General features: G+C 37.6%; 1 protein-coding gene across 1 annotated transcript in view; it reads right to left on the minus strand.

The window, feature by feature from the left end:
- Positions 1 to 683: 683 nt before the first annotated feature.
- Positions 684 to 13,523, minus strand: part of slc7a9 (solute carrier family 7 member 9) — a 79,096-nt gene continuing 66,256 nt past the window's right edge. The window contains exon 13 of the mRNA XM_073070145.1: positions 684 to 7,144. Within this exon, the coding sequence (XP_072926246.1) occupies positions 7,083 to 7,144 (62 nt within the window). The 3' untranslated portion in view covers positions 684 to 7,082. The remainder of the gene's footprint in view (positions 7,145 to 13,523) is intronic.

The following is a 13,523-nucleotide window of genomic DNA, read 5'->3' on the forward strand; positions in this document are numbered from 1 at the left end:
ATTGTAACTGCCTTCAAGAACATCACATAGCAGCTTATTGGGTCCAGCCCTTCTGATATTCCTGACCTACAAAATGTAAAAGCCATATTTTAACTGGAAAAAAACAAGGATTCAGGCGCAGACTGTATTCCTACTTAAGTTCTCAGCCAATTTCAATTCCTGAAAGACTGCTAACAAAAAAAGTTTTAACAAATTATGCATCATGCTGACAGCTCTTCAAAGAAATGCTTCCATTAAGTACTTAAGTACCAGCAACTTCAAGAGTCCAATGGGAATGCTGCAATCCTAATATTGTAAGCCATACTTTACTGACAAATTCCTGCTAGGACATCTCCTTTGGACCCTGGATGGAGTTCACTGGTTGAGTAGGAGCTTTTTTCAGTTGCCCAGTACATAAAGTAATGCCCACTATTGGGTCATGTACCACATTGTATCCAACATGCAATACATAAAACTCATTAAAATACAGTAAAAAAAGAGGATCAGAATAAAGTAGGTATTTCTTTCTTAGTTATTACACTTTAAGTGTTTAATCTTTTCAGGATAATCAGAAACATTGGGGAAAATAAACTTCTAACAGCAACCTAATCTCTATCTTTGCCATCCGAAGTTTCCTGGGAAATTTAAGTGGATCAGGTTTGCTCTGACCCAGTCATGTCAATTTATTTCAAAGATCAAACAAAGGCTTGATTGCTTTCAGGTCCTTACTGCTTGGCTCCCTAGTAGATTCCATAAGTAAATTGTTCTTTCATTTCTGAAGCCCATAAGTGGGGATTGATATGGGAATTAGGCCTAATTAGGTTAGGAGATACAAACACAATGATGAAGAGTAGTAGAGAGTTCCTGCATGTGGGTAATTTAATAGGAGTAAAAATCACTGAACAAACAACTGTCATATTAAAGTTTACAGAAAATACATTTTGCAGGCATTGAGGGAATTACTCATCCAATGTCAATCATCTTCTTGAATCCTGTCCTTAAATAATTCCAGAGGATCCTCCAGCATTGCCCAATATAGGAATAACATTGAAGATTGAACTTTCAAGAAAGCTTAGATTTGAGTGTTCTGCAGAAAAATGAGGTTCTTGGAAATCACTTTGCTAAACTTGAAATCCTATCATCTCAGAAATAACAATACTTGATTACCAACAGATGACGAATGGTTAAAAATAAGAATAATAGAAGAAATGAAAGGGTTGACTATTTTCTAAATGGAGAGAAAATACAAAAAAAAACTGAGGTGCAAAGGGCCTTGGGAGTCCTTGTATAGGATTCCCTAAAAGTTAATTTGCAGATTGAGTCTGTAGTGAAGAAGACAAATGCAATGTTAGCATTCATTTCAAGAAGACTAGAATATAAAGCAAGGATCTAATGTTGAGACTTTATAAAGCACTGGTGAGGCCTCACTTGGAGTATTGTGAGCAGTTTCAGAAAGGAAGTGCTGAAACTGGAGGGGGTTCCAAGGAGGGTCATGAAAATGATTCCAGGATTGAATGGCTTGTCATATGAAGGGTGTTTGATGGCTCTGGGCCTGTATTCACTGGAATTTAGAAGAATGAGGGGTGATCTCATTGAAACCTATCAAATGGTGAAAGGCCTTAATAGAGTAATGTCAAGAAGATGTTTCCTATGGTGGGAGAGTCTAAGACCTGAGGACACAGCCTCAGAATAGAGGGACATTCTTTTAGAATGGAGACGAAGAAGAATTTCTTTAGTCAGAGAGTGGTGAATCTGTGGAATTCTTTGCCACAGGCAGCTGTAGAGGCCAAGTCTTTATGTGTATTTAAAGCAGAGTTTGATAGATTCTCAATTAGTCAGGGCATGAAAGGATACGGGGAGAAGGGAGGAGTTTGGAGCTGAGAGGAAAATTGAATCGGCCATGATGAAATGGCAGAGCAGACTTGATGGGCCAAATGGCCTAATTCTACTCCTTTGTCTTATAGTCTGAGCAAAGTGAAATAATAAGGATGAACTTTTGCTGACTTAAGAATGCTTGGAGGAACTTGCAACTAGTTTAATACAAAACACAAAGATGCATTTGAGAAGGTAAGTTTCAACAGATGATTATAACATGAAGACAGTCTCTTTATAAAGTGAGGAAATTTTCTTAAGTGAATTCTGAAATTAAGATATAAAGTCTGAAGATTCTGTCACTGCTAGTGGGGGGTGGTTCTGTAAAGCCAGCTCAGGTTACCATTGGACCTTTGTTTTGCACATGTTAACAATGAAGGAGTCATTTTCTAGCGTACCTTTAGGAAACTGACTCTGACTTGAAGGTAATGTAGAGATATACAATACCAATACTATTAAATCTTCATCTATACTAATCCTATTTTGTCCATACCCTTTTGAGTCTTAGCTATTCAATGTCACTGTGCATTATGAAGGCTCTGCTCCATCACCTGCTCAAATACCTTTGCTAAGGGGATTTTTTTAACCATCTATCCTATCTATGCTTTAAATTTTGTAAACCTGTAAGGGAATTTGAACCGCACCCAATCAGTGAATGCAAGCACAAGAGGAGGAGGCAAATTCACACAAGTCCATATTAAAGATTGAAAAAGCAGTGCTTCACATCAGTTTTCGAGTTTGAACTGCACCCAATCAGTGAATGTGATTCATTAGCAAGGGTGAATAAAAACAAGGCAGGTGCAGTCAGGGTGGCCATTGTATGAGTGGGCCAGTGTTAGAGTGGGGAGACTTTGACTGTGGCTCCACAGGCTGAGCCGAGGTAAATTTCTGGTAAGTTTCTTCATTCCTCCTCTGTTAAGGCACATTTAGTACCATGAGAATGGCTCCAGGGGCTGTGTTGTATTTGTGGTGCAAGACTTGGGAAGTCTGGGAGACCTCCAGCCTTCCAGATTACCACATCTTGCACCAGGTGCACAGAACTGCAGCTCCTCAGAGTGTGTTAAGGAACTGGAGCTGTAGCTCAATGACCTTCGGCTCATATGGGAAACTGAGGAAGTAACAGGTAGGAGTGGTAGGGAGGTAGTCACCCCGAGGCTGCAGAAGGCAGGTAACTGGGAGACTGTCAGGATAAGGAAGGGAAATGGGCAGCTAGTACAGAGTACCCCCATGGCCATTCCCCTCAATATGATTACAATTTTAGATGCTGTTGAGGGGGATAACCTACCATGGGGAGCCACAGCGACTGGGTCTCTGGCACTATGGCTCAGAAGAGGAAAGAGTGATGAGAACTGCAACAGTGAAAGTTTTAGAAATAGAGACAAGATTCTGTGAATGCACTAGACATACCCAGATGGTATGATCCTCCCAGATGCTAGGGTCAGGGATGTCTTGGATCAGGTACATGGCATTCTAAAGGGGGAAGGTGAGCAGACAGAAATCTTGGTACACGTTAGCATTGATGACGTAGGTAGGGAAAGGATGGAGGTCCTGAAAAGAAATTTTAGGGAGCTAGACAGGAAGCTGAAAAGCAGGACCACCAGGGGTAGTAATCCCTATGCACCAACAAGAGAAAGAACAGGAGCATTTGACAGACAAATGTGTGGCTGAGGAACTGGTGCAGGGGCAGGGATTCAAACTTCTGGCTCATTTGGGATGCCTTCTGTGAGAGGTACAACCTGTATGAAAAGAATAGGTTACACCTCCACCCGGGGAGGAGCAATATCCTTGCAGGCAGGTTTGCCAGAGCTGTGTAGTGCCTTGGTTAAGAACATCTTTTAGTGTATTACTACTGTTGTGCTATAAAGTGTTTTACTTTCTGCAGCTTTTCTGTACAGTACAGTGCATTTGGTTAATTAAGCTTCACAGTTCAGTATTTTGTTTTCTGCTGAACACGGAACCATTTGCTTTGCTTAGGAATCCTGTGTTAGCCAGTCAGGTTTGTCTTGGTCACATTCTGTCCAGTGGGATGCCATGGAACATTCCAAAGAGCTGGGCAGGATCAGACCGCTGGGAGACATGGATTGGTTTTAGCAGTTTGTTGGCAGGGGTTGGAAGGAGAAGGTGCTCACAGAATCCTCCCTGAAGGAGAGACCCCTTTGTAAGAAGTGCTTTGTGCAAACGACTGGTTCCAAGGAGGAAGTGCCCATACTCCTGAGTTCGCTAATTCGTTCCTAATGGTCTTCGGGGGAAGTTCGAATTGTGGCTGGAGTCTTTCATAAAGAATGTGTGTTCAGTACATGACTAATCAAAGTGAAACGCTTGACTATCCAGAAATGAACTTCCATATCTATGTGCACACTTAGATTGGTTTAACTTCAATGGGCCCTTTTTTTCTATGTACTGTTGTTAAAGTTGAACTATCTGTTAATATGCTTCCATATTAATGTTATGCTGGTGTAATGTTTGTTATTTCTTGGCAAAAAATAACCTTGCAAAGGACAGTATTGATACAGCATTTACCACAATTTTCATTTCCTCACAGGACATCCCAACTTTCCTATTGGGTTAAATCCAAATCATACCAACCCCTAGACACGTTACTTATTGAAGGTGGTGTTCTCACTGTTACCCATGCAATACTGAGTCACGTGGCTGTTAGCCAGAGTTAGCTTACAAGCCTGGTTTGTTACATGCCTCGGTGAGAGGGTTACAGCTGTTTGGGAGGATTTAAAATAATTTGGTAGGGGAATGGGACCTGGAGTGATAGGGCTAAAGATGGAGCAGTTGGTTTACAAACAGAGGCAGTGCATAGTGAGACTGCTAGCAAGGATAGGCTGATGATAGGGCAAAATTGCAGTCAATGGGATGAGCTGTAATGTAAGAGAGGGACAAAATCAAAAAGAATGATGAATACAGGACTGAAAGTGTTATATTTGAATGCACACAGTGTATGGAATAAGGTAGATGAATTTGTAGCAACATTAGAGATTTGCATGTATGACGTTGTGGGTATCACTGAATTGTGGCTGAAAGAAGATTATAAGTGGGGGCTTAAAATCCAAGGATACACATTGTTTCAAAAGGACTGGCAGGTAGGTGGGGGAGGGGGCACAGTTGATTTTAAAAAAAATAATGAAATCAAAGCCCTGGATAGAGGTGACGTAGGATCGGAAGGTGTAGAATTGTCGTAGGTAAATAGACCATGAAGGGAGTTATATACAGGCTTCTGAACAGTAGCAAAAATGGGGGCGACAAATTATAATGGGAGATAGAAAGGGCATGATAGATAGACAGGCAATGTTACAATAGTCATTGAAATTTTATTATGCAGATAGATAGGGAAAGTCAGAATAGTGCTGGACCCCAAGAGGGGTAAATTTGTAGAATGTCTACAAGATGGATTTTTAGAGCAGCTCCTGGTTGAGCCCACTGGGGGGATCAGTTATTCTAGATTTGGTGTTGTGCAATGAATCAGAATTGATTAGAGAGCTTAAGGTAAAGGAACCTTTAGGGAGCAGTGATTGTAACATGATAGAATTCACCCTGCAATTTGAGAAGGAGGAGCAGATTTATTTGTATTACAGTGGAGTAAAGAGAATGACAGAGGCATGAGAAAGAAACTGGCTAAAGATGATTGGAATAGAACACTAGCAGGGATGATGGCAGAGCAGCAATGGCTGGAGATTCTGGAAGCAATTTGGAAAGCTCAGGATAGAAGTATTCTAAAGATAGGATGACACAACTATGCTGATAAGGGAAGTCAAACCAACATAAAAGCCAAAGAGATGGTATATAATAGAACAAATATTAGTGAAAAGTTAGAGGACTGGGAAGTTTTTAAAACCTAGAGAATGCAACTTAAAAAAGTCATAAAGGGAGAAAAGATGGAATGCAAAGGTCAGCTAGCCAATAGTATTAAAGAGGAAACCAAAAGTTTCTTCAGAGTAAAAGTGAGGAGAGAGTAAATATCAGACCACTGGAAAATGATGTTGAAGAGGTAGTAAACGGTGACAAGGTAATGGCAGACGAACTGAATAAGTATTTTGCATCAGTCTTCACTGTGGTAGACACTAGCAGTATGCTGGAGATTTGAAAATGTCAGGGGCAAAGATAATAGAGATGGATTAGTCAGTAATTAATCCAGCATCATAGCTGCCTGTAATAGTGCAGAAGTTATAGTTAACTTTGAACCTTCTCTTTTGGAGTGCTTGGAACAGGAGTTGCTGGGAATTCATAATTTAACTGGGGCAGTTGCTGGACCAGCACTTTGAAAATGATGAAGCACAGTCCATGAAGACAACATTCCTCTTCCAGTTTTCCTGACCAAAAGGAGGTGCAACCAGTTGCCTTGTTCTTTAAGTTGATCACCTCCTGCTGTCTCGTCTCACTAAAGGTCGCAATGTCAAAGAATCTGAATTTTTGAGCCGGAACTGTTAATGAGGCTATTAAAGTGAAGTTCCTGAACTTCACTTTATACAGTAAAAGTTGCTTGTAGGTTGTATTTGAATACTGAGAAGCTGTTGTGCACCTGCTACTACACAGATTCAACAGTGCAAGGTCTTAACTCAGTGGCAAGGGAGATGACTGGAAATCAGACTGCTATAAGGGAATAAATGCTAACACAATGATGGTCATGTGCTTATTGATACTGTATTTCACATGTAGGCTTATACACACACTTTTAGACTTCCAGTATCAAATGCCATTCCCAGACTGATGCCACACAGTTCTCATATTTACAAAAACAAACAAGAATTCTCAATCCCTACCACAAGTAAGATAACTATTGAAGTGGAAAGGATGATTTAGACCCTTCCAGAAAATATTTATTATTTTGCCCAATGCATTGCTCTGCAACTAGATTGAAGACCAGCATTTCCTGCATGGAAAAATAGAATGGTAAACCACTTGATGTTGGTACATTAATAAATAAATACAGCTCTCAAAGTAAATTTTTATAACATCCACAAACATTCTACACCACATTAACTTTTAATATTAATGTTCTAAATGTACATTCAATTTGTTAATGAGATGGCACATATACAACAGAATGTTGTAAAGAACAGAATTTACTTAACTGTTAGTATATATATATTCAAGATTAAGGAGTGAGAATTGGTGCTGTTCTCCAAAAATGATGCAGTTAATATATTTGCAAGTACCTTTCTTACCACCTTGAATAATTGAAAACATTAGGAACAGAAGTAACAGTGTATTGATTAATAATTTTACTTTTCAGTCTCTTCTGGTCCCACCTCCATCAGCAGCTGCAAATGCATGGTTATAGGCCCTGGAAATACAATTAATTTATTGTCATTATTACAATAATGTACCTGATGCAAGTATACAAAACAACTTTATATTTCAAAATTTATGCATTAAAAATATTTCACTGATGGTAAAGATTAGAAATAATCTGCATATTAAATATACACTCAGTGGTCACTTTATTAGGTACACCAGCTTATTAATTCAAATATCCAATCAGCCAATCATGTCACAGCAACTCACTGCATAAAAGCATGCAGACATGGTCAAGAGGTTCAGTTGTTCAAACATCACAATGAGAAAGAAATGTGATCTAAGTGTCTTTGACCATGAAATGACTGTTGGTGCCAGAGCAGGGTGGTTTGAGTATTTCAGAAACTACTGATCTCCTCAGATCATCACATACAACACTCTCTAGAACTTACAGAGAAAGCTACGAGTAACAAAAACAAAGCGAGCAGCAGTTCTCTGGGTGAAATCACCTTGTTAATGAGAGAGGTCAGAGGAGAATGACCAGACTGGTTACAGCTGATAGGAAGGTGACTGTAACTCACATAACCATGTGTTATAACAGTGGTGTGCAGAAGAGCATCTCTGAAAGCACAACACATCAAACGTTGAAGTAGGTGGGCTACAGCAGCAGAAGAGCACAACGGGTTGCACTCTTGTACCTAATGAGGTGGCCACCAAGTGTATACTCAAAACAAAGTCTGACATTGCAGTATTTCAGTGGAGTAAGGGAAATTACAGTGGTGCGAGAGAGGAGTTGGCCAAAGTAAATTGGAAGGAGCTGCTGTCGGGGATGTCAGCAGAGCAGCAATGGCGTGCTTTTCTGGGAAAAATGAGGAAGATGCAAGACGTGTATTCCAAAAGTGAAGAAATACTCAAATGGTAAAATAGTACAACCATAGCTGACAAGGGAGGTCAAAGCTAATGTAAAAACAAAGAGAGAGCATACAACAAAGCAAAGATTAGTGGGAAGATAGAGGATTGGGAAGTTTTTTAAAAACCTACAGAGAGCAACTAAAAGAATCATTAGAAGGGAAAACATGAGCTATGAAAGCAAGCTAGCAAATAATATCAAAGCTTTTTCAAGTATGTAAAAAATAAAAGAGATGAAAATGGATATAGGACTGCTAGAAAATGGGGCAGGAGAAATAATAACTGGGGACAAGGAGATGGCAGATGAACTAAATGAGTATTTTGCATCAGTCTTTACGGTAAAGGACACTAGCAGTATGCCTGATGTTATCGTGTGTTAAGGAAGAGAAGTGGGTGTAGTTACTATTATAAGAGAGAAGATGCTCAAAAAGCTGAAAGACCTAAAGATGCATAAGTCACCTGGACCAGATGAACTGCACCCTAGGGTTCTGAAAGAGGTAGCGTTAGAGATTGTGGTGGCATTAGAAATGATCTTTCAAAATTCATTGGACTCTCGCATAGTGCCAGCGACTAGAAAATTGCAAATATCACTCCATTCTTTAAGAAAGGAGGAAGGCAGCAGAAAGGACATTATAGACCATTAGCCTGAGATCAGTGGTTGGGAAGATGTTGGAGTCAATTGTTGAGGATGAGGTGATGGAGCACTTGGTGACACAGGACAAGATAGGAAAAGTCAGCATGGTTTCCTTCAGGAACAATCCTGCCTGACGAACCTGTTGAAATTCTTTGAGAAGATTACAAGTAGGATAGATAAAGGGGATGCAGTGGATATTGTATAATTGGACTTTCAGCAGGCCTTTGACAAGGTGCCACATATGAGGCTGCTTACCAAGCTAAGAGCCCGTGGTATTACAGGAAAGTTACTAACATGGTTAGAGCATTGACTGATTGGAAGGAGGCAGCAAGTGGGAATAAAAGGATCCTTGTCTGGTTGGCTGCCGGTGATTAGTGGGGTTCTGCAGGGGTTGGTGTTGGAACCACTTATTTTTATGCTATATATAAATGATTTACATGATGAAATAGATGACTTTGTTGCCAAGTTTGCAGATAATACAAAGATTGGTGGAGGGTCAGGTAATGTTGAGGAAACAGCTAGGATGCAGAAGGACTTAGACAGATTAGGAGAATGGGTAAGAAAGTGGCAAATGAAATATAATGTTGGAAAATGCATGGTCATGCACTCTGGTAGTAGAAATAAATGTGCGGACTATTTTCTAAATGGGGAGAAAATCCAAAAATCTGAGATGGAAAGGGACATGGGAGTCCTGTGCAGAACACCCTAAAGGTTAACTTGCAGGTTGAATCGGTGGTGAGGAAGGTAAATGCGATGTTAGCATTCATTTCAAGAGGTCTAGAATACAAGAGCAGGGATGTGATGCTGAGTCTTTATAAGGCACTGGTGAGGCCTCACCTTGAGTATTGTAAACAGTTTTGGGCTTCTCATATTAGAAGAGATGTGCTGACATTGGAGAGGGTCCAGAGGAGGTTCACAAGGATGATACCAGGAATGAAAGGGTTATCATACGGGGATTGTTTGATGTCTCTGGGACTGTACTCGTTGGAATTTAGAAGGATGACGGGGGATCTCATTGAAACCTTTCAAATGTTGAAAGGACTGGACAGAGCAGATGTGGAAAGGATATTTCCCATGTTGGGAGAGCCTAGGACAAGAGGGCACAGTCTCAGAATAGAGGAGTGTCCATTCAAGACAGAGATGCAGAGAAATTCCTTTAGCCAAAGGATGGTGAATTTGGGGAATTTGTTGCCACATGCAGCTGTGGAAGCCAGGTTGTTGGGTGTATTTAAAGCAGAGATTGATAGGTTCTTTATTGGACATGGCATCAAAGGTTACAGGGAGAAGGCCGTGAAATGGGGTTGAGTAGGAGTAAAAAAGGATGAGCCATGATTGAATAACAAAGAGTTGAACTCCAATCACAATATAATATTATTAACTTATCCTATTGAAAGAAACTTGCTTAAATTGAAAAGTGAATCTTGTGTGTTTGGAGATAAAAATAATAAGCTATTAGCATCTCAATTAAATGCAGCTAGAGCTAAAGACAAATTTTAAAAATTCGTAAGGGAGATGGTAGTTTAGCATGTAATTATGAAGATATTAATAAAATTTTTCAAGACTTTTATATTGAACTTTATAAATCTCAGTTTCCAGTTGTTTCTTCTAAACTGAATGTCTTTTTACAAAAGATTGATTTTCCTCGAACTTCTGTTGAAGATCAACAAACCCTTGATGCTCCTATTACTGAAAGTGAAATTCAGAGAGCTGTTTTTTCAATGCAATTTGGTAAAGCTCCTGGACTGGATGGTTATTCTGTAGGATTTCATAAAAAATTTGAAAAATTGCTCTCTTCACATACTGTATGTTGGAAACGCTTAAGGATTATTTTCTGATAGGAGAGTTACCTCCCACATTTTATGAAGCTTCTGTTTCTTTAATTCTTAAGAAAGATAAAGATTCTACTGACTGTGCTTCAAATAGACCTAGTTCATTATTAAATGTGGATGCTAAAATTCTTTCAAAAATAATGGCTAATTGGCTGGAGAATGATATAGCTAAAATTATCTCTCTAGACCAAACAGGTTTTGTAAAGGGCCGTTATTCCTTCTCTAATGTTTGGAGACTGTTAAATGTTATATATTCATCTTTTTCTAAGACACCCCAATGTATTGTCTCTCTTGATGCTGAAAAGGCATTTGACAGAGTTGAATGGAAATACTCATTTAGTGTTTTAGAGAAATTCAGCTTTGGTATTAATTTTAATAAGTGGATTAGAATGATATATAAAAGCCCTATTGCTACTGTTATTATTAACAATTGCAGATCTCCTTTTTCTCTACTTTCACAGGGTACGAGACAAGGATGTCCGTTAAGTCCTTTGTTATTTAATTTGGTGCTGGAACCCTTGGCTATTGCACTTCGTGAAGCTAAAGATGTTCATGGAATTTTCATAAATGGGACTGTTCATAAGATCTCCCTTTATGCTGACGATCTCTTAGTTTATATTTTGAATCCTGAAGAATCCATTCCTAGTTTATTGAAACTATTAAACAATTTTGGAAAGTTTTTGGCATCTAAACTAAACCTTCATAAATGTGAATTATTTCCCCTAAATGATTCTGCTTCTATATATGATGATAATCCTTTTAGAGTTACAGACTCAATTAAATATTTAGGGTTTATTATCACCAATATCATAAAGACCTTTATAAAGCTAATTTGGTTCTCTTAGTGGATTTTATGAAGCAATTATTTTGTAGATGGAATCCACTTACACTATCATTAGTTGGCCAAATTCATGCAGTTAAAATGATGATTTTACCAAAATTTTTAATATGTATTTCAAAGTATCCCTATTTTTTTAACTAAGAAGTTTTTTGATCAGGTTGACTATTATTTCATCTTTTGTTTGAAATAATAAAAGACCAAGAATTGGTAAATATCTTTTACACAAATTAAAAAAGATGTAGGTCTTGCTTTGCCTAATTTAATAATGTATTATTGGGCTGTTAATATACATTATGTGTTTTTGGTTATATTGGGCTGATAGAAATGAACGACCACCTTGGGCTGATTTGGAATTGAATGCTATGAAACAGTTTCACTTAACCTCATTATTAGGAGCTTCTCTACCTGTACAGTTGGCCAAAATTAGTAATTTAAATTTATATCCTGTGATTAAGCAGTCATTATGAATTTGGTTCCAGTTTCATAATTCTTCTGATTTCAAAAAATTTTAACTTTATAGTTTAATTTTTCAAAATTATTTATTTAAACCTTCATTAAGTGATCGTTCCAAGATGGCCAATTGATGTCTTTTGAGAAATTAGTAACTAAATACTCTCTCTCATATTCACATTTCCTGCAATATCTTCAGGTGAGACACTTATTACAAAAATACTTAAGTAATTTTCCATATATACAAGATTCTGATCTGTTAGATATTATTTTTTAAATGAATCTTTTAGTGAAGGGTTTTATTGGGAAAACTTATATGTTTGTAATTTATTGTTACAACAGCACAATTACTCTTCACTTAAGATTAAGCAAGATTGGGAGAGAGAGCTTAACATGACCCTGATAACAGAAGATTGGTTGCGGATTTTGATGTTGGTTAACTCTTCTTCGATTTGTGCCAATCACTCTTTAATTCAATTTAAAATTGTCCATCGTTACTATTTAACAAAGGAGAGACTGCCTAAAGTGCTTTCTAATGTTGATAGTCAGTGTGACATATGTAAAATCGGGACAGTTACATTGACACACATGTTTTGGTCATGTTCTGTACTGAAACATTTTTGGAAGTCTATTTTCTCTACAATTTCTAAAGTTTTAAAAATGAATCTACAACCTAATAAATTGACAGTTTTATTTGGTATCATCCCTCAAAATATACATGGTATTTCTCCATCAGACCAATATGTAATTGCATTTGTTACATTATTGGCCAGAAGGGCTATTTTGTTGAAATGGAAAGATGCTTCTGCTCCTACTTTGATACAATGGTTTTCTCAGGTGATGCTACGTCTTAGTTTGGAGAAAATCAGAAGTCGAACTTTTGATCCTTGATTTGATTTTGAGAAAAGGTGGGGTTCAGTCATCCAATACTATCATCTGATTTGAGTTAATTAATATGGTTTCCTTTTGATTTTTCTTTAAGTGGATTTGAGTTGGCGGATTGATTTTTTTAAAAATGGAAGCTTGAATGATGTATAGCTCCGGGGTTGTGCTCCCAATGGTTTTTTTTTTGTTTTTTTTCCAGTTAATAGGGTTTTTTTTAAAGTTAGTAGGGGTTCTTTATTTTTCTCCTTTTTCTTTCAAAAAAAATATTCTTAACACTTTATATTTTTCTTATCATTATTGATATGTTGCTTAGCTTTATTAATCAGTTATTTGCTAATTTAATTCCTTATTGTACATAATGACATATTGATTTAATGTATCTTTTTTGTTAATCTTCAATAATTAAAGATTTTAAAATGAAATGATTGAATGGCAGAGCAGACTTGATGGGCCAAATGGCCTAATTCTGCTCCTATGTCTTATGGTCTAACATTAAAAACACTTTGCACAGCAGAATACTGTATATCCTCAAATTTATGGTTTAAATCAGACTGAATTTATTGAAGATGTTATTTGCTGAAATTCTAAGTAAATCTATAAAAAAATCTTGCTGAGTTAGTCAAACACTGTCAGTTATTTGAATTGAACTTTTGGGATAATACAAGTTCTTAATTGAGGGTTGTTTTATCAAGAAGATTCAAGTGAGATTCTGAATTGGATTACCCAGACTACAAGATCAAGGAACACTGTAAAGGCAAATAATGAGTGAGTTTTTACCACCAGGAAACATTTTAATAGCATGATACATTTATATGCTAACGAATTCTGGCATTCTAGAATTACAAATTATTTTAATTATCATTTATGCTATTACCAAGTG

This window comes from Hemitrygon akajei, chromosome 17 (assembly GCF_048418815.1).
Source record: "Hemitrygon akajei chromosome 17, sHemAka1.3, whole genome shotgun sequence".
In the NCBI taxonomy this organism is placed as follows: Eukaryota; Metazoa; Chordata; class Chondrichthyes; order Myliobatiformes; family Dasyatidae; genus Hemitrygon; species Hemitrygon akajei.